Genomic DNA, 27,817 nt, shown 5'->3' on the forward strand with positions numbered 1-27,817 from the left:
CTGTCTGGGAGGAGAGTAATTAGAAAGAAAAAACATCTAAAGCCAGGATTCCTGATTCTCTGAAGAAACTACACATTTTTAAAAAATTAACATACAATAAATACTGTCAGTGGTGAGAGAACACAATCTCTGATGAGTCAGAAAGACTGTCATTATCTAATGGTGGCTCAGAATATTCACAAACCACAAGTAATCATCATATAAGACTAAATCACATCCCAGTTTCCTGGACTTCTTGATTTTTTGAACTTTTATAATAAATGCAATAGGGCAATAATAGGCATGTCAATACTACAAAAACCTGATAGTCATTCCTCTGTTGGGTGGTCTGTGGTTTTAAAAATATGCCCACAAATTCTTTCATATTCCTCCCTTCAAGGGGTGGAGCTTAATTTCCCTTCCCCTCTGCATGGGCATAACCTAGTAACTTGCTTCTAAAAAATAAAATGAAGCAGAAATGATCATGTGTGACTTTGGAGCCTAGGTCATCAAAAGGCAAGTGACCTCTGTCTTGGTCAATCTTTTTCTTGGGTTGCTTGTTCTGGGGCAAAAAGCTTCCAAGTCATGAGGAGAGGCCCCCAAGGCCAGCCAGAAAGTAGGAAGCAGGACCTTGCCAACTGCCGTGTGAGCAAGTGAGAAGTGAATCTTCAAGCCCCAGTCAAGCCCTGCGGTGACTGTAGCTCTGGTGGACATCAGGACTGCCACCTCAGGAGAAGCCCTGGGACAGAGCCACCCAACTAAGCCACTTTCAAAGTCTTGTCCTGAAGAAACTGTGAGAATATTTGTTGTTTCAAATTTCTAAGTTTTAGGGTCATCTGCTATGCAGCAGTAGGTTACTACAGATGGTATTATGGTAGCCATTCAACTTTGGCCAAAAATTTATTACCTAATTGAGTTTTTGGAATATATTTTCATTTTGGAAAAGCAAACATGGAGTTTTGACTCCTGTTCAAGAAGAAGATGTAGGTAGACGTACTTCACCTCCTCACACAACCATAGAAAGAATTATAGCTTGCTTTCAAAAACAACACCCAGAATCATCAGAAAATTGAGCCATATGGAAGCCCAGCAACCAGGGATTTAAAGAAATCACATTCATCCAGATGGGTAGGAGGGGCGGAGTCGCAGAGACGGGAGGGGAGCTGCAGAGATGCCGTGTGGTGTGGAGAGGCAGCAGTGGCAACAGAATGGATGGTCCCGTGTTCACGTTATAGAGGATAAAAATTGGGAGGGCTACCTTGGGAGCAAGCGATCTTAGCCCCAAGCCAGACACACAGCCCAGGGTTCCAGCTCCAGGAAGATAAGTTCCCATGACTTCTGGGCTGTAAACACCAACGGGGGTTGAGGTGACGTAAGAAACTACCAGATTTTCAGGAGACTCGGTTCAAAGGACCTTCTTGGACTTAGAATGTATGCGAATGCACCTACTCTGGGATTCACCATCAGGGCAGTAGCTGGAAGGGCACCAGGCACATATGGAAAGTGGGTGAAAGTGGCTAGAAATGGGACAAGTGCCAGGCAAACCTCCAGAAGCAGGCAGTGGCATCGTCCCCTCTCCAAGCTTTTCTGCCACGCAGAGCCACAAAGAGGTAAAGTGTGTTGCCCCACCCTGGTGATTACTTAAGGCTCTGCCCCACACAATTTACAGGTGCCTTTTCTATAATAGGCCACACTACTAAAACAGGGAGTCAAAACAGCTCTACCTAATACACAGAAACAAACACAAGGAGGATGTCAACTTGAGGAGACAAAGGAGTATGGCCCAAATGAAAGAACAGAACAAAATCCCAGAAAAAGAACTAAATAAAACAGAGATAGCCGACCCACCAGATGCAGAGTTCAAAACCCTGGTGATCATTATGAGTGTGGCAACAACGTAAAGGCAGAAATGAAGGTCACACTAAGTGAAATAAAGAAAAATCTACAAGGAACCATCAAGGGAGGGGAGGAAGCCAGGATTCAAATCAACAATTTGGAGCATTAGGAAGAAATAAGCATTCAACTAGAACAGCAAGAAGAAAAAAGAATTTTTAAAAATGAGGATAGTGTGAGGACCCTCGGAGACATCTCCAGTGTACCAATATCTAAATCATAGGGATGCCAGAAGGAGAAGAGGAAGAACAAGATATCAAAAATGTATTTGAAAAAATAATGAAAGAAAGCTTCCCTAATTTGGTGAAAGAAATAGACATGTAAGTCCTAGAAGCACAGAGAGTCCAAAACAAGTTGAACCCAAAGAGGAACACATCAAGACACATCATAATTTAAATGCCAAAGGTTAAAGATAAAGAGAGAATCTTAAAAGCAGTAAAAGAAAAGCAGAGAGTTACCTACAAAGGAGTTCCCATAAGATTATCAGCTGATTTCTCAAAAGAAACTTTGCAGGCTAGAAAGGACTGGCAAGAAGTATTCAAAGAGATGAAAAGCCAGGACCTACAACATAAATTACTCTGTCCAGCAAAGCTATTGTTTAGAATGGAGGGGCAGATAAAGTGCTTCCCAGACAAAATAAAGCTAAAGGAACTAATCATCCCAAGCCATTATTACATAAAATATTAAAGGGACTTATTTAAGAAATAGAAGATCAAAACTATGAACATTAAAATGGCAATAAATTCACGACTATCAACAACTGAATCTAAAAAAAACAAACTAAGCAAACAAGCAGAACAGGAACAGAATCATAGACATGGAGATCATCTGGAGGGTTACCAGCCGGGAGTGGGAAGGGGGAGAAGGAGGGAAAATGTACAGGGAATAAGAAGCATAAATGGTAGGCACAGAATAGACGGGGGGGGGGGGGGATGTTAAGAATAGTATTGGACATGTAGAGACCAAAGACCTTATATGCAGCCCACAAATATTAACTAAAGGGGAAATGCTGGAGGAAAGGGGGGTACTGGGCAGAGGGGGGCAAAGGCAGAAAAACTGGAGCAACTATAATGGGAAAAACAATAAAATACATTTAAAAAACAAAACACAGTTTTGTCCCCCTACCCCTGAAAAAGGAAAAAGAAAAGCAGGCATGCTTGGACTATTTCCTGTGGGACAGAACACCCCAAGCTTACTCCTCACCAAATAGTTTGAAGTCGAGGGGCTATATCTAAAATTAGCATGTAATTTAAATCTACCTTACCTTTCAGTCCTTCTCTTTTCCCGTTACCTATAGTGTTCTGAATGGAATAGAATGATTTTTTCTGCTTTTTGAATGCTGGGAGCATTTTGACTTTAACACAACGGTTGCTTAGCAGTAAGGAGGAACTTAATGGCTCTGCTCTCTTCTGCACACTGAGAGGAGCCTCCCTGTGTAGCTATTGTCTGTCTGCGATGCTGCATTTAAAATTGTAATGATCATTTTAGGGTAAAATTGAAGCTGGCCTATGTGACACGTTGTACTTGCTCCAGCATCTCAGCTACCCAGGGGTTGCACTGTCCCAGTTTAAAGCCCTTTTGCAGAAAAGCTGGTCTCTTGGAATTGTGGGGTATTTAGAAGTTGAATACAAAGCTCTAAGAAGCTAGTAAATTTTTTATTGGTAGGTGGTTTGTATTCCCTGTATAATGACTTTGTGATTCTGAAGCCAAGAACTTGGTTCTTAAAATGCTGTGATGATTATTATCACTGGGGTAATAATATTAGGGAAGGGGTTATGGAAGAGAGGGGATTCCAAAGGGATCTAGGAGAGTGGGAGAGGATGGGGGACCTGAATGTACTGACCTCTGTACCCAGCTCTTTTAGAAAGGCTCCTAGAAATGTTAGCTGCATAGAATTTTTAAATGCAAGGTCTAAATTTGATGGTTCATCAGAGAGGCTGGTTTAGAGATTCAGAAATCTCTGCATGAATTAGAAGTATTCTTCCCCACTCTGCAGACTAAATGATACATGACTTTATTTGATTTTGTTTTACCTTTAATTAGTTACATAAAGTGTACCCAGTGCCATACCAGATACCGGGGAAAGATAGAAATGAAATCAGGGGCATTGCCTCCACTCCCTAAGAACTGACAATCCAGTTGAGGAGATTAGAGGAACGAGCATAAAGTAAATCTCAAATGATCAAGATGTAAACTCCTGGATACCGGTAGCAATTAGCATAATGGTCGGCCATAATTTTAAACTTTGGACTTAAAAACAGAGGGAAAGTGTCACATTAGCAAAATAATAAGGCTTCAGTGCATGACCCTGAAAGAAAAGGTTAATATAGTGTCAAAGTATTTCATAGACTCTTCTAATGAGTCAGTGTTTTTCAAGGAGCAGGGCTTTTCTTCTTTTTAACTTTGAGACATTTTTTTCTTCTGGATCTACATTGTTCTCTGGGGGTCCACACTTTCTGGTGTGTGTAGTTAGTTGCCTTAGGAATTTCACTGGTATTAGATCTAGTGGAGGTGGCCTCTGTCAGTCATACTGGACTAAATTAATATTTCCAAGACTTCTACACATGCATTATAAGTGAGAAGTGATGAAAGATGTATACTGAAGCAAATTATATTTCAGTGGCTTCCATAATGAGGAGCCATTAAACCCACAGAAAACCCAAAATAGACTGGTTGAAATAGAATACAATAACAGTGTTGTGACGTGTTTTTATGTGGTGGTGGGTTTTTTAAAAATTAATGTGGCAGATAGTTGCGGAGGGCCCGGCATCTCCTTACTCTGATGTGTCTGGGTCATGAGCTGCGGAGACTCCGAGGCTTGATATTTAGCCACGTGTAGCCTTCAAGTGACAGCCGCTCAGTCGTTACCTCCTGTAAAATCTTCCTCCTCTTTCTTTATAGACTTTCCTTTGTCCTTGCTTCTAATCTTCCAGTTCTTTACATTACTCAGAATTAATTCAAAGTGGTAGAGCATCTTAGTCGGGGTCAACCTTCTTATGGCAAATAACGTGGCACGGCCAGAGTCAGCTCTCTCGATTCCCGTGCATCACGCATGCGACAAGGCACTGTCCCCTGTAGACGCAGGCACCCAAATGCCGAGTCTTAGCAAAGGCTGGTGTCCCCTGCCTGCGGCCTCCTTCCCTCCCTCACTTCAGTGTGACAGATTTGGAGCGATGGTCTTCTTCCTGTATTCCATTTTAGCATTACGGATTTATGAAGACCTGATCTTATGCCTGATGTTTATAGATTGCCTCAACGGTTTTAAAGCCCTTAGAGGACTAATGGCGTGGTTGTCCATCACAACAAGCCTGGGAAGTGGGGAGGCAGATACCACCATCCTCTTTTAATATGTAAACAGGGTCAGCCAGGTAAAGGAACTTATTCATAAGGAATTATAACTTGCAAGAATAGGATCTGTATCCTGGTATCTGGGCAACCAGTCCAGTGTTTGTTCTATTAAACCAGGTTACTTCTGTAAAGTGGAAAATTTCAGAGCCATAGACCTGTGATATTCCAAAGGGCAATTGAACAATTAAGTGGTATGCAAGTAATTGGTATCCAATTAATTGATTGGTCTCCAATAATTTTAATTATTAACCATCTTCAAGTGTGAACCCCAGCTTCCTTCCCTCTCAGATTCAGTCGCTGCCTGTAAGTGAGGAAGGCCGGAGGACTGCCATTCATGCCTGGTTTCCTTGCGTGTTTCGGAGTCTGTGTTTACTTCCCCGCAGGGCTCCGGGCCTGGCACCAAAGCCTTCCCGAACAGGGAGGGCACTTGGATACTCACTGACACCCAGAAAGACGTTGTAGGGGATGTGAACATTTTCCTTTGTTCTCCTAAACATTTCTTCGGGTAAACATCATGGTGAGTAGAGGAAACGCCTGAGCTCACCAACCACATTTTCCTGATTTACTTTGTTGGTTAAAACTCCACCCACCACGTGCTTCTTTGAAATGTATTCTGCCATTCAACTGCCTTGATAGTTTAGAAGTGCGAGCCTCTTATTTTCAAAGATCGACTGCCCTATTATTTTTTAAATTTTAAACAGCTTTATTAAGATATATTTCATACATTTATGTGCCATACAATTCACCAATGTAAACATACAACTTGATGGCCTTTAGTATCGCCCTGCCATCTTCAGTGGGCATCCAATCTTAATTTCGAGAACACTCAGTCTGCCTACCGTGGAAAACGATTCAGTCGGGATCTGTGGCGGAGTTTGAGTGTCTGGTCTTGCTGGGGCTGTGTATAGGACATGGGTGGAGAAGAATTACAAGGCCCCCTTGCCCGCTCTGGAGTTTAGTAGGCCTGAGGGTTGGCGTTTCCCTGCTAATTACGCTGAGAGTAGGAAGAAAGGCTTCTCGCCCCTTCCTGGGGACAGTGTGTGCTAGAGAGGTGACCTCTGATNGGTATCTGGGCAACCAGTCCAGTGTTTGTTCTATTAAACCAGGTTACTTCTGTAAAGTGGAAAATTTCAGAGCCATAGACCTGTGATATTCCAAAGGGCGATTGAACAATTAAGTGGTATGCAAGTAATTGGTATCCAATTAATTGATTGGTCTCCAATAATTTTAATTATTAATCATCTTCAAGTGTGAACCCCAGCTTCCTTCCCTCTCAGATTCAGTCGCTGCCTGTAAGTGAGGAAGGCCGGAGGACTGCCATTCATGCCTGGTTTCCTTGCGGGCCTGGCACCAAAGCCTTCCCGAACAGGGAGGGCACTTGGATACTCACTGACACCCAGAAAGACGTTGTAGGGGATGTGAACATTTTCCTTTGTTCTCCTGAACATTTCTTCAGGTAAACATCATGGCGAGTAGAGGAAATGCCTGAGCTCGCCAACCACATTTTCCTGATTTACTTTGTTGGTTAAAACTCTACCCACCACGTGCTTCTTTGAAATGTATTCTGCCATTCAACTGCCTTGATAGTTTAGAAGTGCGAGCCTCTTATTTTCAAAGATCGACTGCCCTATTATTTTTTAAATTTTAAACAGCTTTATTAAGATATATTTCATACATTTATGTGCCATACAATTCACCAATGTAAACATACAACTTGATGGCCTTTAGTATCGCCCTGCCATCTTCAGTGGGCATCCAATCTTAATTTCGAGAACACTCAGTCTGCCTACCGTGGAAAACGATTCAGTCGGGATCTGTGGCGGAGTTTGAGTGTCTGGTCTTGCTGGGGCTGTGTATAGGACATGGGTGGAGAAGAATTACAAGGCCCCCTTGCCCGCTCTGGAGTTTAGTAGGCCTGAGGGTTGGCGTTTCCCTGCTAATTACGCTGAGAGTAGGAAGAAAGGCTTCTCGCCCCTTCCTGGGGACAGTGTGTGCTAGAGAGGTGAACTCTGATTGCTGGTGTCTGGTGGTCTGGCAGTGGGCAAAGAAGTTGTACAGGGAACAGGGTGTTTGTGAGGGCAGTTAATTATGGCTCTCCAAGGAGTCAGGATTGAAAAGTGGCCAAGAGAGTGGATTTTGGTGTCAGATAAACCTGCATCTGAGTCCTGCTACTTGTCTGAGGTGTATGATCTAAGGCAGCCTCTTCGAGTCTTGCTTTGCTCATCGTTGAAGTGAGGGTGATGTTTGTAACTACTTCACAGGGTCGTTATGAGGATTAAAGGGGGTGATCCTTGTGCAGGTCCTAGCTCTGCACTTGAAACCAATTAAGCACCATATGAATTTTTCCTGCTGTTGTTTTTGACCGTTTCCTCCATGTGATTTATAAGCTTCTTGAGAATAGGGACTGTTGTGTTTACGGTTAGATCTCCAGCCTCCATTACCGTGACAGACCAGAGTGTTGAATTGAAATGAATGCATTCCCCTGCTGCCCATTTATTCTCACTCTTCCTGCCTCATTTATGTGCATGTGTGCCTGTGTGTGTGCTACGCCCCCTCCACTGGCTGTTACATGGATTAGAAGTAGTAACATAATTGCAGAAGAGTATTAATTGGGTGTCATCCTGTGGCCTTTTGATGAGTGGAGTTTTGGGTCACTATCAAGAGACTTAGAAATAACTTTGTTAAATGAATCCATGCTAAATAATGGAATTCACTACAGCAGGCTCTTACGCACAATGACAGATACTTTGAGAGAGACGAAGCCAGAGGCTCGCCAGCATGTTTTCAAAGTGGTGATGGTGGGAGTTGCTTAGGACTTGCACTGGGCTGTTTTGGAGGGGGAAGGAGGCTGAGAAATGTTTGTGTAGACATTTTTGATGGACTATATATAGGGCATGGTGCAAAAGAAATGATGCAGGTGATTACATTTCACGTAGAAAGTCTGAAAGACTAAGTTAACAATATGACAATGACCTCAGTTCACAGTTAGCTAAGTGTCAGTGGCAAGAAATGTAAATGGGGAGAACGAAAGAGAGGGGACTAGACACACTTCAAGCTGCGCTTCTCCAACCACTCTCAGCCCTGGCGCGGTATCCCCTGAGCTTGCTTATGTATGCCTCGTGCTCACTTTGGAAAGGGCTTGAGGCAGATCCCTAGCCTTCTTGTGAGTCCGAAGACGTCACCTGGGCTTCATCAAGACACAGTCTAAGGGAGACTGAGGTTTTGATCCATAGGAAATGGGTATCTTAATAATAATAAAAATTAAGCCTGCAGCCTTGTATCCTGAAGTGTCACATAGCTCAGTGAATGTATCTTGTGCAAATTATTGCCATTATGAAAGACGAGGTCGTCTGACAGGGTTTTGCTTCTGTGCACTGGCTGGATGTACGTTTTAGTGACTCGAGGGACTGGCAGTGCTCCGATTGCCTGTTGCGTGCAGCCTCAAACTCCAGTTTAAGTCACTCACTAGCTCCTTTGGATTTCAGTTTCCTCATAACTAAAAAAAGGAATAATTGTGCCTATTAAAATTTTTTAGCGCAATGATAATCAGAAGGAAAGGTGCTACATGAGGACAAATTTGTATGAATTTCATGATGACAAATGGATTAAGCCCTGCTTCCTGCCTCTCAACAACTTCTTACTGTCAGGTTGACTGGGGCCAGAAAGAAGTGGTTCTGTTGGTTACAGAGAGGTCTGAGAATAGAAAGGCAGGAAGTCTGGGATCAAGGAGAACACTGCCAATATGACTGAATATCTCCCAGGAGCTTATTTCACCTACTGTAGTCAGTTCTGGCATTTTCTTATGAAGAGGCTCCTTGAGGCTTCCCCTGACATTGCCCCAGCCATGCTAGTGTATCACGAGTCCAGCTGCTGGGACCGACATCCCCACGGATGCTTGTCATATGGCCATATTCAGGGTCAGACTCAGCTGTACTGGTGCTATGATAGTGTATATGCCGTGGTCTGTCCCAAAAGTATCCAGCCATGTCCTCTGAAAAATAGAGGCATTTATTGAAGAAGATACAAGATGCAAGAAACATTATGCATAGGACAATGACACCTCAGTCCCCTTCAAAGTAGACACCTTGGGACCTCATATAGTTCTCCTATATGAGGAGTTCTCCTAATTGCCATCAGCTGCTCTGTTGTATTTTCCTGAATCTCATTGTTAGTGTGATACCTCTTCCCTTTCAAAGGTGATTTTAGTTTTGGGAAAAGCTAAGAGTTGCAGGGTGCAAAGTCTGGGCTGTAAGGGGGCTGAGTAACCTGGGTGATTTGGTGTTTTGCCAAAAAACTCTGAACAAGACATGATGCATGAACAGGCATGGTACTGTGGTGAAGCTGCCCATCACCAGTTGTTCTTAGCCGCAGCCTAATGAATCATCCAGATAGTTTCTGCGGAGGCTTATTCAAGCTTAATGCAAAGTTTGATGCAGATTCATTGCTGTACTCACTCAGTCATTTTGAAGTGATGGCCACACAGTACACATGCTCACTCAATGGCAACTGCTGCCCCCACTGACTAGTACAGTGAAGTCGTCATTGACCACACGTGCACATTCCAGTCCACTCTCCTTGGCTGCCAGGTTCCATGGATGTCATGCGAACTGTTCTTGTTATATTAACAATGGCTGGACTTTTTCTGGACAGACCTGGTATGTTCCAGTATAGTTTTCAATGTAGTTCTATTCAATTCATAATTTATTTAGTCCCAATTCATTTTTATGCATAATGATTACAATACTTTATTTATTTATGTTGCAGTATAGGACACACCTTTTTCTTTTTCATAGTCAGAGGGAGCTTGAAAAGTGATGTTAAATCCATGGAACAAAGAGATATATGTATCTATAGAACAGAGATAAGAATCTAGAAATAAACACTTGCATTATGGTCCATCGATTTTCTATAAAGGCACCAAGGTAATTTAATAGGGAAAAGAGTAGTCTTTTCAACAAATGGTGCTGGAGCTATTGGCTGGCTACAAGCAAAAAGATGAACTTAATCTCAGTGTAAGGGCTAAAATTATGAACTTTAATAAGAAACATAGGCGACATCTCCATGCATTGGGTTGGGGACAGATAGCATCAAAAGCAAGATCCACAAATGAAAAAAATGATAAGTTGGGCTTCATCAAAATTGAAAACTTTTGTACTTCAAAGATCACCATCAAGAAAGCTGAAAGACAACCTATGGAGAATTAAGAAAAATATTTACAAATCATATATTGGACAAAGGACTTCTATCCAAATTATATAAAGGACTCTTACAACTCGATAATAAGAAGTGACCCTCGGTGGAAGATTTGAATAGATAAACAAATGGTTAAAAAGATATGAAAAGATGAGTGACTAGGGGGAATGCAAAGTAAAATCATAACGAGATGTTACTTCACATTAATTCAAATAGCTGTAATAAAATTGACAGAAAATAACAAGTGGCAGTAAAAATGTGGAGAAACAAGAACATTCATACATTGCTGCTGGAGATGTAAAATAGAACATTTTATATAATGTTCAACATAAGCTTATCATAGGATCCTGGGTACCAAGCAAGAGAAATGAAGCCATATGTTCATACAAAGACTCATATGTGAATTTTTATAGCAGCATTATTCATAATAGCTCCAAATAAGAAACAATCCAAATGTCCATTGACAAGTAAATGGACAAACAAATGTGATACAATAAAATACTGTTCTGCAATAAAAAGGAATGAGTGATTAATAATGCTACAACGTGAGCGAACTTCAAAATTTTTATACAAAGCCGGGGTCGGCAGTGTTCTTTTAGAAGGTGAGATGGTGAATATTTTAGGCTTGTGGACCATATGGTCTCTGGCAACTTCCCAGCTCTGCCTTCACAGTGCTAAAGCACAATATGTAAGTGATTGTGTTCCAATAAAACTTTATTTACAAAAACAGGCAGCAGGTAGTTTGAGGACTCTTGTGCCAAGTGAAAAAGCCAGATGTAAGATAGCCAACACAGTACGATTCCATTTTTATGTAAAGTCTAGAAAAAGCAAATGTATAAAGACCACAGACAGGCCCACGATCGCCTGGCTTGGGGTTGGGAACTGGGAATGACTGCAGACTGGCACTAAGGTTATTTTGGGGGTGATGGAAGTGTCCTGTAATGGGATTGTCCTTAGAGTTGCACAGCCCTATAAATTAACTATGTATTAGTGAATTATAAACATAAAATGGGTGGGTTTGATGGCATGTAAATTGTGTCTTAATAACCTATTAAAATGTAGGTCCTTTAATTAATTTTTGTTTCTGTTCTTTTGTTGGCTTGGCCATTTTATCTCTATATTATTACTTTTATCTTTAGGAAAAATATTTTATTAGTGACTCTATAAAGCCTTCTGAGCCCTCATGCAAGAGCAGTTTTATAAATGCCTTGTAACTTTGAACTCTTCCCTCTAGAGCAAAAATTAATATGAGTTAGGTGCGTTCTTTGTGTACTCTTTCCCAGGGGTCTTATTATAAGGAAATCTTAGTTAGAACTCGGAAGGAAACTTTCTAGCATCATCTAGGCCACAGTATCTGGAACCAAATGTCAAGGGCTGCGGTTTTGAAGGTGGATAATAATGGAGCTTTTAATTGCATGTATTTTCTTTAAAAGTTCTTATAATATCTAACTTAGACTAGAGTTGATTAATTCATCTGATGCTTAGGGAATCATCCCTGGCTTTTGAAATATATGTCATGCAACGGAGAGAGCATTGGTGTGTGCCAGTTGTCCTCTATGATCACTGCATCTTTGTCACGTGATCAGTCTCAGGTGGTTCGGGGACTGAATTCAAATTCTGTCTTGGGGTCATTGCCAAATTGCCCACTGTATCTTACAAGAGACTAAGTTAGTAAAATGTAGAGCTAATGGTGTTTCTGGTACAAAGGCAAGTTCCTGTAGAACTAAAAATTACCTTTCTGGTGACAGAATTGCTCTGCTGATTTGATTTTATTTTCCTCATCAGAGAGCATTTCCTGGGTTGTGGTCTGAGAGGAAACAGTCTTTTCTCTGGGGTGATGTTAGGGAATAAGCTCTGACGAATGACCTCACTGTATGGTCGGGATGCTGTTAAATCCTCCCCCTTAGACCTCAGTGTAGGAGCTGGGTCTGAGAATCTGCAGGAGCCAGAGGCAAAAATGTGTCACCTAAGGAGGATGTACTGTTTACTGTCATAGGCTTTTAGGATATTGGCTGAGCTGACTGAACATTGTACAGCTGGGGAGGACCTCTTAGACAAAAGATAAACATTGTTTTGTCCCTGCTGTAGCCTCTCCACCGTGTGTGCAGAGATTCCTGTGGGTAAATTGTGTGCAAATGATTCCATACTTTAAACCCTTGTAGTGAAAATATGACTGAATTTTGCTGGCACCAATGAACCCATTGCCCATATGTTGGTCCTATATGCATTATCATCTTTTCTTTAAATTATTTTGTTAGCCTTTTACTCTGAATCTATAGAAAGATCCTTTGCAGTGGGTTGGTTTTCATTAAAATGATAGCTCAGGTTTCGCTGGGCAAACATAGACAGAGGCAGGCTTTTTAAAACTCTCACAGGCTCACTGTCTTCTCACCGTGGGGTAAGAGGGCCTACTTCACCAAGGACTGTCCTCAAGGTGAGAGAGAAGCTTCTGTGTGAAGTCTCCTTATCTCTACTAAAGAGTTCCTTCCTTCCTTGCTCCGTCCCTTCTTCCCTTTCTCCCTTAGTGGAGGGCAGAGGTGGGAAGCAGTTGTGGTCGGTATGAGTATTTACATAGAAATTGTGCAGGCTTATTAGAAGGCAGGCTTTGGCATAGCAAAACTGGAGAGCCTTCAGGTGCAATGTCTCTGAGTGTAGAACATGCTATTTGAACTTTCTCAGGAGCTGTCTCCCTTATCGGCCTCTGACATTTGTTGGGAAAGGTAGCTCTTTGTTTCTAAATGCAACATTGAGCATCATGGGCTAATTCCTGGGCATTTGGCACTAGGCACTTGCTCTCTGCTATCTATGAAAGCTTGGTCATGGGAAACACATTAGCTATTTTACTTGGGAGGAGACTTATTATGGGGACTTGGGTGCATAGGCTTGAGGCTGGGTTTCCAGGAATCACCTCTGAAATACCATGTAGAACTGACCCACCGGGGGGCTGCCGCCTCAGCTGTCCTTGGACGGGGAGCAAATAGGAGATAGTTGCAGAAAATGCTGCCCTAAGAAGATATCCACTTCCCTGCCTCTGTGGGCAGGACACTGTAAGGTCATGGCCACGATTGCCAGCAGAAATGGCTGCTGCAGTAGCAATGGCCTTCATCTCCCTTCTACCTTCCAGGCCCCAAGCAGAAGCTTTAATTTGCATTCAGAACCTGAGTTGCAGGAGAATCTGAGAAATGCTTTTAGCTTTTGAACCCTCCAGCTCAGTGTACAGGAACCTTCCCCATCTTAGTCTTCCACATGTAATCAGTTGTGTTTATAAAAGAAAATGTGCACTTTAACCATTTCAGTTTAATACAGATATGAATATATTGGAAGAATGGGCAAAAATGAAATAGTCAGATAGGCACACAAGCTGCTGTTACAAAATTAAATGCATCTCTGTTGACCCCCAAACTCACTAATTTAAAATATCTATATTTTAAATTAGGCAAAGCAAATTTTGTGCAGTAAGTGGTCTAGCTACAAAAGCAACATGCAGTTAAATGGCTTGCGGGGACCCCAGTTTCTGTGCACATGAATGTGCATCAAGTCCTGTGCTTAGATTACATGCTGACTTTTTTCCCGGCCTGGGGAAAGTGTAGATGTGACGTGTGCCCAGCATGCAGTGCTGTGTGATCAGAGAGCTACGCTGGCCCGCTGCACCGGGAGGTGTCTGCTTATTCTAGAATTCTCATCAAATGGGAAGTTGGAACCCGTGACTGCTCTGGCCGCATCTGCAGTTGATGGGAATAGTGCCTGGGGACATCGTGCAGTACAAAAACTCTGCTACTTCGTGAGGTTGTTTAGGGAGTGAAATAAGTTAATTTGGGTAAAGTGCTTAGAACAGCACCTGCATCTAATAAATATTATGTAAGTGGTCTGTTATATCGTTATTGTTTTTTTTAAAACGGGGACAGCGCAACTTACAAGATTGTTGTAAAGGTTAAATGAGTTTAGTCTCTGGTAAAAGGAAGCACTGAATGAATATCAGCTATAACTAATAACAATTATAATGTTTTAACTCTTAGAGTGATGCTTTTGCTGTAGTATATCTCTTCGGCCTTTTCACCCAGAGGCCTCCTATCTCTGAAGGGTAAGCCGGAGTCGCTGGCTTGAACTTGGGAGAGGCACACAGGGCCGCCTTCATTTCTCCCAGACAGAGCATTTCCTGAGCGCCCTGCACGTTACCCCACAGGCTCAGTGTGCTCGACAGTCTTTCCGTAGAACCTCAGGTCCAAGAAGTTAGTGTACTTTCGGAAAATTATTTTCCTAAGCAGCATGACTTCATACCACGCTGTGTGAATTGAGGTCTCTGCCCTTGGACTTGGGCAAACTTTGGTGAAGGAAAGAAATCAACGTTCATGAAGGTTAGGAATTGATATGGTGCATAAATTCATATTTATATTAACCAACTACTTTGGCTCAGTTTGGTAGAAAACAATTTTGTGTAAGTATCTGGTAGACTCTTGGATCCTTTCTAGACTATTGAATCATTTCTTAGGAAATTAAATAGAAAAAGGCTTCAGAATGTGTGGTTTTAAAAAAAGACTTTCTCCAGCAACCCCAATGAATAGTGACAGTAACACGGTCTTGGGGAATGGAATTCTTGGGAGCTTCTGGTACCTTCTGGCAGTTGCACATCAGTTAGTGAGTGTTGGCTTGATAGCAAAACATGGGTTCTGGAGGGAAGAGAGATGGAATCCTGCATGGGAACAGAGCCCTGTGTAGGTGACATGAAGGTGCCTGGGGAGGACAAAGAGTAACTGAAGCTCTGAAACACATTGTAAGAATTGTTAGTAGACTATTTGAAAGTTTCATCTTTGACCATTGAGCAGCCATCTTATGTTGAAATGATACAAAAAGACTTTGTCTGAAATATTTTGCGGAGACACATTAAAACAGGCGGGGCCAATCCCTAGCCAGGGCCGGGGGTGCCCCAAGGATGGGGCCCCGTGTGCAGGGCATTTTCCTGGGACTGAAGCTTCCACAAGTGTATACAATTCTCTCTTCTCAGTCCCCAGTCACTAAGCTGAATGTGCATTAACAGTACCTCAAGTCTTGTGGTTCAGACCCTGAGGAGGGTGGGACGGGAGGAGAAGTGTGGTAAATTCCAAGGCAGGGTGGTTCAGGAACCTCCTGACACAGGAAATACCAAAGTCTTCCAATAAACAGGACCAGTCTGTGTTGGTATGTTGTCCACAAATGATAAAGTGAGTAAACAATCTTGGATTTTAAAAAGTAAAAACAATTGAACGGATTAACTGAGTCCCCACTGTGTGTAAGATCCTTTGCATGAAGGGGGATGTAAACTAAACCCAATGTTTTAGACCTGTAGTGTGGGACCTCAGAGCAGGGTCCCATTTCCTCTGATACTTGAATTGCAACAATATGAGAACTGCTTGCCCCATCATGCTTCCAATATGGATCGTCGTTGGAAAATCCATCTTTCGAAGAATTCCTTGGGAGCATGTCCAAGAATTCCCAGGGCTGTTTCTCCTGCCCTTGCTAGCCTGCTCTTGCTCCTCTTGGCCAGATGTCACATCCTAACTATATCAAACCTCACATGCTGGTCCTCGGTGCCTCTGCTGCTAATGCAGAAGCTTTGGCCAACCCACAGAAATGCCCCTGTGAGGCCTGCTCTTGTAACAGCCACCCCTGGGGCTGGTGCAGATCTCTGCTCACTTGACTAGACCACTGGATTCCACTTTCCCTGAGCCCTGGGACTTACTCCGGGGAACCAGGGCAGACTCTCCTTTGCTGCTGCTGATTTGACTCTTAACAGCTCCCACTGCCTTTTCCTACAGCCTGAGCTGATTTTGTCTGTGCCATATGAGTCCACTTGATGCATCTCAGTGTCACTGAAGCTTAAAGAAAAGACATTGGGTTGTGGTCTGTTTGCACGTGGGGGGCCTTATGGAAACTCGTGGATGCAATCAGATGTATGGAATTGGTGTTGCCCAACCACCCCAAGAAGCACCCAGGACCGCCGGGCAAAGTGACCCTTCATGCCTCCTGATGGAGTTCTTGCCACTTACAAATACTCTAAGTGTTCCCAGAGTATGATAAGAAAGAAAGACACAGACTCCATTGTCACCTGTGAGGGAGCGGCAGCGTTGAGGAAAGGCCCTTGTAAGGGAGGGATCCATGGAGACTCAGGAGCCAGAGGAGAGGTGGGGGGAGGCACAGGGGCAGGTGACGGATGAGGCCAGGGAAAGGAGGGCATCAGGCCTGCAGTGGAAGACCTGAGCTTCGTCTACGGAGACACCGAGGAAGGGACTTTACAGGCATCTAGATACGCACCTCTGTTACCAAAGAGGAACTGAGATTCTGTGAGATGAAGGGACTTTTCCAAGGCCATTCAGTGAGATAAGCCCTTTAAACAATCCCACCTCCACTATTTCTTCTACCATCTTTTGCTGCTCTCTCCAGGTGTGAAGGAAGAGAGGGTGGAAGAAATTGCAGAGAGATTTTGGAGGGGAGGGGAGGGAAGGTGTCTCGATCTCCCTCATGAGGTGACTGCAATCTGCACGTCACAGGTGGCACGGCGAGGTGTGCTGAGAGTGAAGGGATGGGTGGTCCCCGCAGCGTGCACCGTGTTGCCGTAACGTGCTGTTACCAACACTCTGAGTGGTTTGACTTTGCCCTCAGAGGATGAGGGGATGGGTGCCAAGCTGTTGGGGTGATAATCCAGGGGCCAATCATCGATTAGCCAGCTGTTACTTTTCTGGAGTAGAGTTATGCCGCGAGCTGTTCAGAGTCCGCCTGAAATCTTGGGGGGTCCCTAAGCTGCACACTTCAGTACGTGATTGGCTAGCAGGGATGTTCTCCTCACTGCACTTCCTGTAAGTTTCAAAGCAGGTACAGGATTTAAAATGAAAGGCTACAGAGCAGCCGAGGACGTGAATACCTGCCTTCTGACCCTCCACCTCTGCTGCCGGCCTCTGGGGCCCAAGGCGAAAGGCAGAAGCCAGCCTGGCGAGTTCTGATGGTGTGACCAGAGAGAGACACAGGGTGTGGAGCGGCCCACGCAGTAACTGGATGGGGATGGGGTGGAGCCCTTGTCCAGAGAGACCCCCAGGATAGGGCTGCCTGCACTCACCTAAGACCTCAGATCCCAACTCTCTGCCTCTGTCATCCAAGGGCCTTTTCCCTCCCACTGTGTCTGCATACAAACTCCTCTTCTTAGAACCACATTTTTATAACGGATCATTGGATTTCGGGCCCACCCTAATCTAGTTTGACACCTTACCTTGATTACATTTGCAAAAAGCCTATTTCCCAATAAAGAAACATCGACAGACAGGTTCTGAGAGGAGTGGAAGTTGGGGACACTGTTCATTTCAGTACAGACCTCCGCACTGGATCCGTCAATAAGCCTTAGTCCCTCTGTCTCCAACAGTTCTTATCACTCCTGCCACAACCTTTGTCCAAACCTGCCTGACCTGGGTCAGCGGGGTTACTTTCTTGTGCCCGGTCCACTTTTGCCCCATGCAGTCCCACTACACAAGGCAGCCAGGGTATCCTTTCTGAACGTAAATGAGATTCTATGGTTCACCTGCACAAAGCCCTGTGGCGGCTTCCCACACCAGAGAGGAAAGCCCAGCTCTTTAGAGCTTCTGGGTTCATGAACATGTGAGGATTTGGGGAGAGTGGTGAGTCTAGAGGGGCATGGAAACTCTGTACCCTCTTCCCACCCCTTGCCCTATGCATCTCTTGCATTTGGCTGTCCCTTTTATAAGAAACTGGTGATAATAGAACAAAGAAAGGAAAATCACCCAGCTCTTTAACTTGGCTTGAAAGATACTTGGTGGTCTTGCTCATTGGGTAACTTCAGCTCCTTTCTCTTGCCCCCAGATTGGCTGGGCTCCAGCCACACTGGGCTGTTTTCTGTCCCTCGGTCATGCTGAGCTGTCTCAGGGCCTTTTCATTCCTGCTCTGCTGATACACTCTCCCCCCAGGTCTTCAGATAACCACCTCCTTTTCAACGTGCAAGTGCCAGCTCCTGCGTCCCCTGCCTGGAAAGGCCTTCTGCGATCCAGTCTAGTGAATGTGCTCTCTCGCGCGTGGGCCTATTGACCATTCACATAGCTCTTTCCAGTATCTCAGTTGACCCTATTTATTTGTGTACAGATATTTATAGCACTGACATTAAATGTTATTATTTGTATCCCCCAGTAGAAGGCCAGTTCCTGTGAGCTGCTAATTAATTTTCCTTGCCCAAAGCTGTACTCCAGCTCCTACAAAAGTGACTGGCACAAAGATGCTCCATAAATATTTTGTGTCTACTAAAATTTTGTGTTTTGTGGCTTCTACCCTTCCACCCAAGGTTTGTTTTATTTCTTGATAGTAAAATCTACCATTTTTATATGTTAAAAATGCTTTGGGCACATTCTGATGTGTTAATAATTGAGAGGGAGAAAGTGGCCTGTCCTCATACCCCCTCCCCAACCATCTCTAAAATTCTCTACTTCAGTTTCTGCAAAATACCTCAAATAATTCTGTGGTCAGCCCCCACGCCCAGCACCTGAATACACAGGTGTGTGCTTACTCACACCTGTCTGCACACCCTCCTGGGTGAGACGCTTTCATTCACCCTCCCACTCCCCCCACTGTGGAAAAGCATTTCTAGATGTGTGGAGGATTCTGTAGAAAGATATATAGCAGGACTTAAAGAATTATTGTTATTTTGGTTTGTGGGGGAAACTTGCCAAAGCCGAGGATGTGAATAGCGTTCCGCATCAGACTGAGTCTCATCTCACCCAGAAGAAGTGCCCCATCGGGCAGTTCAAATTCATCCACAGAAAGCCTGTCTCTCTTCCTTTTCAGATAGGTGGCTATGAAGTTGGGCAGCAAACTGTCAGGACTTTTGAAGTTTGTTCTTTGTGTGTGTGTGTGTGTTCTTCATGTTAACCATTTCTAGAACATTCTCTATTTCAGAGGCCTCTGTGGGTAATACTGGTTTTGCTGTCTAGAAACTCTGACCAAGACTACTAGATATTTGGTATTTTAAAATAGATTGCCATATTCTGGATTTCAAACTGGTTCAACTTACTGTTTGCCACAAACCTTTGTCACCTTTAAGTTCCTAGCTGATTTCTTTTCTTCTTGTCTCAGCAATTTTCTTGAAAAGTTGTTTAAACTTGCTTACTCTGTACTTTCCTTCTCATCACCTCCTCAAAGGTCCCTTCTGCTTTGGCAGAAGTCACCGCCATCCTGTGTCCTGGCTGTGCGCTCTTGTTACATGTCCACCCGGCCCCAGACCCGATGACAGCCACGGTGCGAGGGCTGAGACTGCATAGCAGTAAATTGGCACAACTCGCACTGCCTGCGAACAGCCTCTCGGGTGTGTGTTTCAGTGGGAGGAGCCTGGATTTTAGAACTGAACAAGCTGGACCTAAACCCTGGCTCTGCTTTTACTTTCTGTGACCTCAGGTGGCTGTTGAGCTTCTCTGAACCTGCTTCCTCATCTGTAAAAGCAAAAACTATGTTTTGTGGAGTTGTGAGAAGTAAAAGAAGAAATACACAAAGGTTCTCAATAACTTGCAGTTTGAACTCAGTATAAAATCATCCATTTAGCATCCAAGCAGAGATCCGAGAACACCCTGTGGGGAGGGCAGAGCTGAGCCGAGCGGTCAGCCTGGTGGGTCCTCCTGAATCACATCTTTGATGAGAGGACAGAGAGCGTGTGTGAGGCCTGACTCCTTGCTTGCTTAGAACCCTGAGTAAAGCACTCGACCCCTCGAAATTTTTGTCCTTACTCACCTGTGGGATGGAGTGAGGCTGTGGGCTGATTCTAAGAAACGAGGAATTTAAGCTGGGCTTTGCCCTGGAAAGGCAGGGCCCTCTGCTCTGCTAGCTCCGAATCCATGGCTGCCTTTCTCCATCCAGAAACTGCCGGAAGGAATTCATAGACCTAGGGAATTTCAGGGGGCATCATGGAGTCCTGACTGAGAGTCTCTGTCACATAGATGTGTTGGTGGCCCCTTAGCAAGGACGACATGTATTTCCCTTGTTTAGATCCCTTCCTGTTGCCCCAGCTCTCTTGGGATCAAGCCAGAAATTCATAGCAGGACACACAGGCCCTGTTAGACCTCTGACCCCACAGGAAGCCTCAGCTCCAGGAATGAGCAGTGTCTGTCCCTCAGCACCCCCCACCTGGGCATACTCAGCAGGGGGCCTCGCCAGGACCTGTGGACTCTCCATCATCCTTCAGGGCTCAGACTCCTTTCTGTCCAAGACTTCCCTGTGCTCGGTGGCCCCAGCACTGATGTTCTGCACCAGCTGACAGACAGGACAGTCACTTCAGGGAACATGGACTCCTAACAACCTGTTCTGGCCAGTTTGCTCTCTCAGCTCCTGAATCAACTACGCTGTGTTCCCACAGCCTTTCTGCTTGGACCTGAGTTGCCGTCTTCTTTGGGGCCCATACTTGGCCTGATGAAACAGGTTCCCAAATTGTTGGGCATGTGGCCACCCAGCTAAGGCTTGGACTTGTTGGCTGCTCTTTCAAACACATGCCAGCCACGGCAGATACCCAGGTTTTCTTCCTGTGCTCTTTGCCTTGACTGCCTGTCTCTCGAGTAGCATCGGTCCTGAGGTCGGCCTCTGCTGCAAGTCTTTGCTCAGATGCCTCCTGCCTCGGCCTTGGCAGCTGGCTTTAAAGTCGAAAGCTCCTCCCAGCCCGCTTCTCGTGCTCTGTGTTTTCCCCCATCACTTTTCTCAGTGTCCCACAGGGTTTATTCTTGCATTACTGTTCTCTCCTGCTCCCAAATGTGACCCCCATGAGGAGAAGGGTTCACGTCTTTTTTCCAATGACAGAAATTTGGCAGAGAGAACACACTTGCTGTAGAGAGATGACTGTAGGGAAATGCCCACTAAGACTGCGATGCTGCCCGTGAGAAGTTAGTCCAACCAAGTTATCCGTACTCCACTCGTGGTGATTCTGGCGTGGCTGGTAAATTTAGCAGGTTGGAAATACTCGACTTATTCCCCCAGGCTCCCCACCTGCTCTACTCTCTTTTGAGACACCTAATCCCTCAAAGGCCCGCCCACACGTGGATGTACACAAAGCAGAAGCATTCGTTTCTTCCACCAGTATGGGCTGTCCTGCAGACTCACACTGTGTTAATGCCACTCTCCGTCCCGCCCCCAGCCCTGCAGCCACCAGCGCCCCCCCCCCCCCGCCCCGAAACCACAGTGTGCAGCCCGTGGGCCTCTGCCAGGTGGCTCCTAACCTATGTGTCAACACTATCCCCTTCTTTTCAAGAGTGAGGAAACCGAGCCACAGAGGGTTTAAGTAACTTGCCCTGAATTTGCTTCTGGTTCATCCTGGAGCCCCATCAGGAGTGGCCTGCCCCCATGAAGGGTGAGCTGCGAGGTGTGTTTTGGAGTTTTCCTTCCCTGGTGCTTGGTGCTCAGCAGCACTTGCAAGCCTGGTGCTCCCCGCGCTGACCCTTCTGCTGTGCTCCGGCCACCTTCACCAGCAGCTGCGGCGTTGAGGCTGGGCTGAGCCGGCATTGTCGGCTTAAGTGAGGACCTGGTCAACTTCAAAGGGGATTGTTGAGCCGCGTGAGTGGCAGAGAGTGAAGACTTCTGAACCGCAGAGAGATGTTTGTGAATTTACCGAGCTACACCCACATTTAAAAAGTTCTACATTAAAAAATGTGGTTTGCCCTGGGTGGTGTGGCTCAGTGGATTGAGCTCTGGGTGGCGAACCAAAGGGTCGCTGGTTCAGTTCCCAGTCAGGACACATGCCTTGGTTATAGGCCAGCTCCCTGTTTGGGGGTACACAAGGGGCAACCACATACTGATGTCTCCCTCTCTTTCTCCCTCCCTCCCCTTTTCTCTAAAATAAGTAAATAAATATTTTTTTAAAAGTGCAGTTACTAGCAACAGTTACGAAGAACATCCAAGCAATGCCATCAAACTCTAACCCAAATGGTAACAGAGGTTGGGATTTGAATTTATGAAACTTCTGGAGACTTTACAAAGAAAACACTTAAGTGGCCTTCTTATGTGTGATGCTGAATAATCTGGAGGGCAGAAGGAAGTTTCCTGCCTTTCTTGCCTGTCTTTCAAAGTGAGCTCCCCTCTCTGCCCACCCCGACATAGACTCAAGGGACAGTGTCGGTAAATGCTTCTTTCCTAAAATATTTTAAAGGCATAGATGACCCCTTAAAATTACTTTTTTCTTTTACCCTTTTACTTTGGTTTCTGTCCCTTTCTCAGCCCCACCTCCCATCTTTTCTGTTCTTGTCTCACTGACTAGCCGCCTTTTCAGTTGCCCATGTGGGCGGCGAGGCTGCTCATCCCACTTTTTCAGTGTTTGCGAGCTTTCTACATCCTCCCCAAAAGGCTGACTCGCTGTCCCCCAGCTCTCACTCCAATTGAGTTTGTTACTCTAATTCAGTTAATTCATATGCCTTCCCACTTCCCATTCTCTTCATCTGCCTGCCCTTTTCGGATAACATATATATTCTCATCAGTTGCTTCACAGATATCTTTTTCTTAGAGTTCTGCCATCTGTTTGTCCAGGTGTGGTTTTCACTTAGCTGTCTGGCTTGGAATTCATTGTGGTTCCTGAGCCTGACAATTCTTGTCTTTCTTTCATCAAGTCCGAAGACCTTTTTCCTCTGTTGCCTCTGTCTGACATTTTGTCTCCTCTTCTGACACATCACTAGGCTTGCGTTGCAAATTCTGATTCTTTACTCAAGGTCTGTACTTTCTTGACTATTTTCATCTCTTTAGCTCTTTGTACTGCAGTTGGATAATTTTCTCAGAACTATTTTTCACATCTCTTTCTAGTCTTCTCTTTCTTTATTCAGCTGCCTCTAACCTGTGTTTATCTATCTATTGGGTTTTAAACTTTAACTTGCCTGTTTTTCAACGGTAATTGAAATAATAATAATTCATTAATTTAGAGAAGTTTTATATGGCTCTCATAAACTTTGACTTGTGAAACGTTTTCATTCTTTTCTCATACTTTCAATTCCTACTTTATACCTTTAGTCTTTGTAAACATTCTAATTTTGGTTTTCATAATTCCAGCACCTGAAATTCTTGGTAGTAGTGGCGGAGGAAGTGGAAAGTTCCTGGTTCCTGTGTCTGCTGACCCTTGTTCATGGTGGAGGGACTGCGTGTTTTGTAATTTTGGATTGTGAGTTTTTCCTCAGGGGCTTCCTCGGCGGTAAGCCAGTACAGGCTGAGGTTCAGTGTGGTCCCTCCAGAGAGGTTTCGTGTGTGCTTTCGCCGGGGGCCCTGTGGCTCTCACCGGCCTGGGCCACTTTCTATCTTAACTTCTCAGCTGGAGGAGCAGACCACACGAGCCTTGTTCAATCTGAGCTTCAGACTTGCTTGAGGGGCCAGTGGTTATCAGTCTCACGGAGGCTTTTTCCAGCCCCACTGAGATCTAGGCAGAGGCAGACGAGTTTCTGAACTGTCTCCTGGAGTAGGTTGAGGAATTTTTGTTGCTAGCTCACGCTTTCATAAAGCGGATGATCTTCTGAGAATTCCAGCTGCATATGGGAGTCTCAGATTCCATTCCCTCAGCCACACTTCATGAAGGCCCGGGGCTTCCTCTCCTGATCCCTGTGGGTATTAAAACTTAACACTAGTTTCTGCCCTCTTCTCAGGGCATCCAGCACTCAATTCTGGTTTTCTGATGTCTCTGTATCTTTGAATCTGGAAAAGTCCTTCTTTTCTTGAAAACTTAGCTATGTATTTTTTAAATGTATTTATTATTTTACCCAGATTTGCAAATCAATAGATTTATTTGTTTGTTTGTTTATCTCCTCACCTGAGGACATGCTTAGTGATTTCAGAGAGAGGGGAAGTGAGGGAAATATTAATATGAAAGGGAAACATCAGTTGGTTGCCTCTCGTTGGTACTCTGACCAGGGACTGAACACCTAATCCACACTGGCCAGGGCCAGATTTTCAAAGGTTTTGATAGCAAAATATTTTTTTTCAAGATCTCTAGGTTGCCAAGGATACATCATCATCATCCTTCTCTGACAATGCCCACTGGCGGGTGGAAAGTGTCTGTGTGTATTCGAAGAAGAGTGTGGAGATGGGGATTCTGCCCTTTAGACACTCAGATGTCTTTCTAACTCATTCATAAACTCTGAAAACCTGTTCATTCAGTCTTTCAGGCAATTGCCCTTATATCCGTACTACGTTCAATAAGTGTGCAGTAAGGTTCTACTATCCAGGCTTTCACTCGTTTGTTGAACAAATACACACTGTGTACCTGCCAGACCTGGCTCATGCTCAGCAGAGGCGTACCTGATCCCGTCTCAGTGGAGGACAAAAATATTAGCCAGATAATCACATAGATAAATGTAAAATTGCAAATGTGTCCAAAAGTAAATGTGTGTGGTGCTGTGAGATGTGTAATAGGGGATTTGTTTGACTCAAGCAAAGAAGGGCTTATCTGGGGAGTTGACATAAGAAGCAAGAGTGACTCCACAGAGAACAGATTCGAGGAGGCAGGAGTGGCAGTGGAGCCCAGCTGTGAGGCTGCTGCAGGAGACCAGGGGGAATTGCTGGTAGCTCAGTGCCAGCTTTGGCTTCATGGATAGGAAGACATGGACAGGTTTGAGATTTAGTCAGCAGGGAAAATCAGCACAGAGGTGGGCCAAAGACGATTCCCAAGTTTCAGGAGTATTTAACTGGATGGCTGGTGGTGTTCCCCTACCGGGATAAGAGATGCCGGAGGAGAACAAGGTTCAGTGGAAAGGCCGTGAGTTTTTCTTTTAGATGTCGTGCATTTAAGGTCTTTGGAACATCTAAGAGGAAGATGTCAAGGGGAATTTGGACGTATGGACCTGGAGCTTAGAGAAGAGATCTGGGACCAAAGCATGTCAGTAAGTTCCTTATAGGTGGCCATTAGGTGAGATTTCTCTAGAGATGTGATGGATGTCCCTTGGCTGTGGGACACAGAGTTAATGGCAGCTGTATGGGTAGTGAGATGGGATGAGAAGCTTGGAGTTGGAGATGAGGACATGGAATTGGTGTGTGTAGACAACATTGAAGTTTGCCAGTGAAGTTATATGTAAGGCTTGGCTTAATTTTTAAAGGATATCTGTAACTAATTAATTGTGGTTAATTATGAATGGAAGTCAGACTCTTTTAAAATAGCAGAAAAATGTTAAAATGGTTTCCTGGTAGTGAAAACATAGCTGGAATGGAGACATAGGCTGGCACAGAGAGGACTCAGAAGTCGCTGAACCAATATTGAATCATGATAATAGGTAATGTATGTTGAGCTCTTACTATTCTTTCAGGTGCCATTCAGAAGCTTAACATGTATTAAATAGCTTGATCTCCACAACAACTCTGTGGGGTAAGGATGCTTTTTATCTCATGCAGGACATGAGGACACTGGTCACCCGAAAGGTGATATAACTTGCAGGCAGGAGAACAAGGGCTCGGTCCAGACAGGCTGTCTGTGGAGTTCACGTTCTGGATCACTGTGCAATGCTGCTTCTCCATATGTGGGTGCACAGTGAATTATTTGTACCGTCTGGAAGCCAAGATATGGCATCATCCGTTTACCTGTATTGCAGATGTTGTTGGTTATATAACCACTTTGGCACAGACCCGATAGACTAATGCTGACTCAAATACTTGCTAAAACTTCTCAGCTTTATATTACAGAGCAAGACAGGTGTAAATGGAAGTGTCATTAGACCAGCTTTCGCGTTAATCAGTGACCTTTAATAAATATGCACATTATTCAGCTGTGCCTGTAACTCTGTGTTGGACTCACTCCTGAGGGTGTTTGGGTAAACAAGCAGAGTACCCAACAGTCTGATGCCACTTGCACCTCCGTCAAATGTGTCATTTGAGACTTTCGTTAACCAATGTCCTAAACTAAGTAACATTTTCCAGGTCCCTGGGGACTGGCTTTAACTGGAGCATGCTTGTGTTTCTTTTCCTCCTAAGGATTTAACAACACCGACAGGATATGCGACAAAGAGTTTATTATCCGTAGAACGGCCACCAATCGAGTACTGAATGTCCTCCGTCACTGGGTCTCAAAGCACGCACAGGTAATTCAGTGGCCTCGTTAATTATTGTCAAGAATTTTTTAAAAACCTACTTTCAGAGTCATTACACATGTACAATGCTTCCTGAGTCTTTGGCGTTAGCGTTTGAAACCTTGAAATTGGAATGTAGGAAGGGAAGAAACAAGAGGACAAACATGCAGATCAAAGCAAACACATGCATATTGCCAACATCCACTGTTTCAGGTCTACCGTGGATGCTAAAACCACAGTGGGGCCTCTGCACTGCTGTGCCCCCTCAGGACCACTGTTCACAGGGGCCTCTCTGTAAGTGGAGGTGTGCCAGCTGCAGTGGTGTCCACTAGCAAGTGTCCCTGAAGGTAAACAGCAGGTGCTCCCTGGAGGTAAACAGTAAGTACTTTCTGGAGGTAAACAGTAGGTGCTTCCTGGAGGTAAACAGTAGGTGCTCCCTGGAGGTAAATAGCAGGTGCTCCCTGGAGGTAAATAGCAGGTGCTCCCTGCAGGTAAACCGCAGGTACGCCCTGGAGGGAAGCAATGCCCAGGTACTGGACACTGGTATCTGGTCAGAACGTGTTTTCTTAGCCCGATTCAGGAGATACTTTTACCTCCTGCTCTTTCAGGCTCTGGCTCCTGCATTCTGTTTTGAAACTGGGTCACAGTGATAGGACACCGACTTGTTACCTGTTTGTGTGTTTTCAGTGCAAGCCTGTAAGGTTTATGCTCGTTTCATAAAATAAAGCAAGGGCCCCCTTTGCCTCACTGGGCCAAGGCATCCATTGTGCTTTTCTCCCCCGCCGCTGAACAAGGGGATGGAGGGGGCTCCTGGACAGTGGCTGGCTGGTCCTGTGAGGAGAATTTTGGAGAGAGAGAAGGGGGTCCTGAACGGGTCAGAACATGTGAAAATATACAATATGAATTAGCTAATGAGTAGAGAAAGAAAGAAGGCAAGGAGTTCCAGGTGGTACCTCATCATATTCTCAGAGGCCGTCACGGGTGGGCCATATGGTCCTTGGTGGGATCTCATTTTCTGATTGTAAGTCCATCGTATAGGACCACATGAGGGCCAGGCTCCTGAAATCCCTGGTATAAAAAGAATTAACTAAGTGGGACAGTCGGACTTGGGCCTTGTCACCAGGAGCCCAAGTGACAAGTTAAATATCAGTTAAAATTAAAACAACATATTCTTAAATATCAAATTCTTAAATATCAGTTAAAATTAAAACAACAAAGATAGCATATAAAATGTAAATGGATGTACACATTTTATTTTACACAACTTAAATAAAAATTAATTCTAGGTGACTCAAATCCCTTAGAGAACCATCTTTAGCTCATTGAAGATGGACCGTCTCTCTTCTCCATAATCTCAGTGGGCTTCTTGTAAATCC

At 44.5% G+C, this 27,817-nt stretch overlaps 1 protein-coding gene across 4 annotated transcripts in view; it reads left to right on the forward strand.

Moving 5' to 3' along the window:
* RASGRF2 (Ras protein specific guanine nucleotide releasing factor 2) overlaps positions 1-27,817 on the forward strand; it is a 188,293-nt gene that overhangs the window by 126,020 nt on the left and 34,456 nt on the right. For all 4 annotated transcript variants that reach the window (XM_037032149.1, XM_037032150.1, XM_037032152.1 and 1 more), the window contains one exon: positions 26,347-26,453. In XM_037032149.1, coding sequence (XP_036888044.1) covers positions 26,347-26,453 — 107 coding nt within the window. The remainder of the gene's footprint in view (positions 1-26,346; positions 26,454-27,817) is intronic.

This window comes from Sturnira hondurensis, unplaced genomic scaffold, assembly GCF_014824575.4.
Source record: "Sturnira hondurensis isolate 20B ecotype Veracruz unplaced genomic scaffold, ASM1482457v3 Scaffold0021354, whole genome shotgun sequence".
Classification (NCBI taxonomy): Eukaryota; Metazoa; Chordata; class Mammalia; order Chiroptera; family Phyllostomidae; genus Sturnira; species Sturnira hondurensis.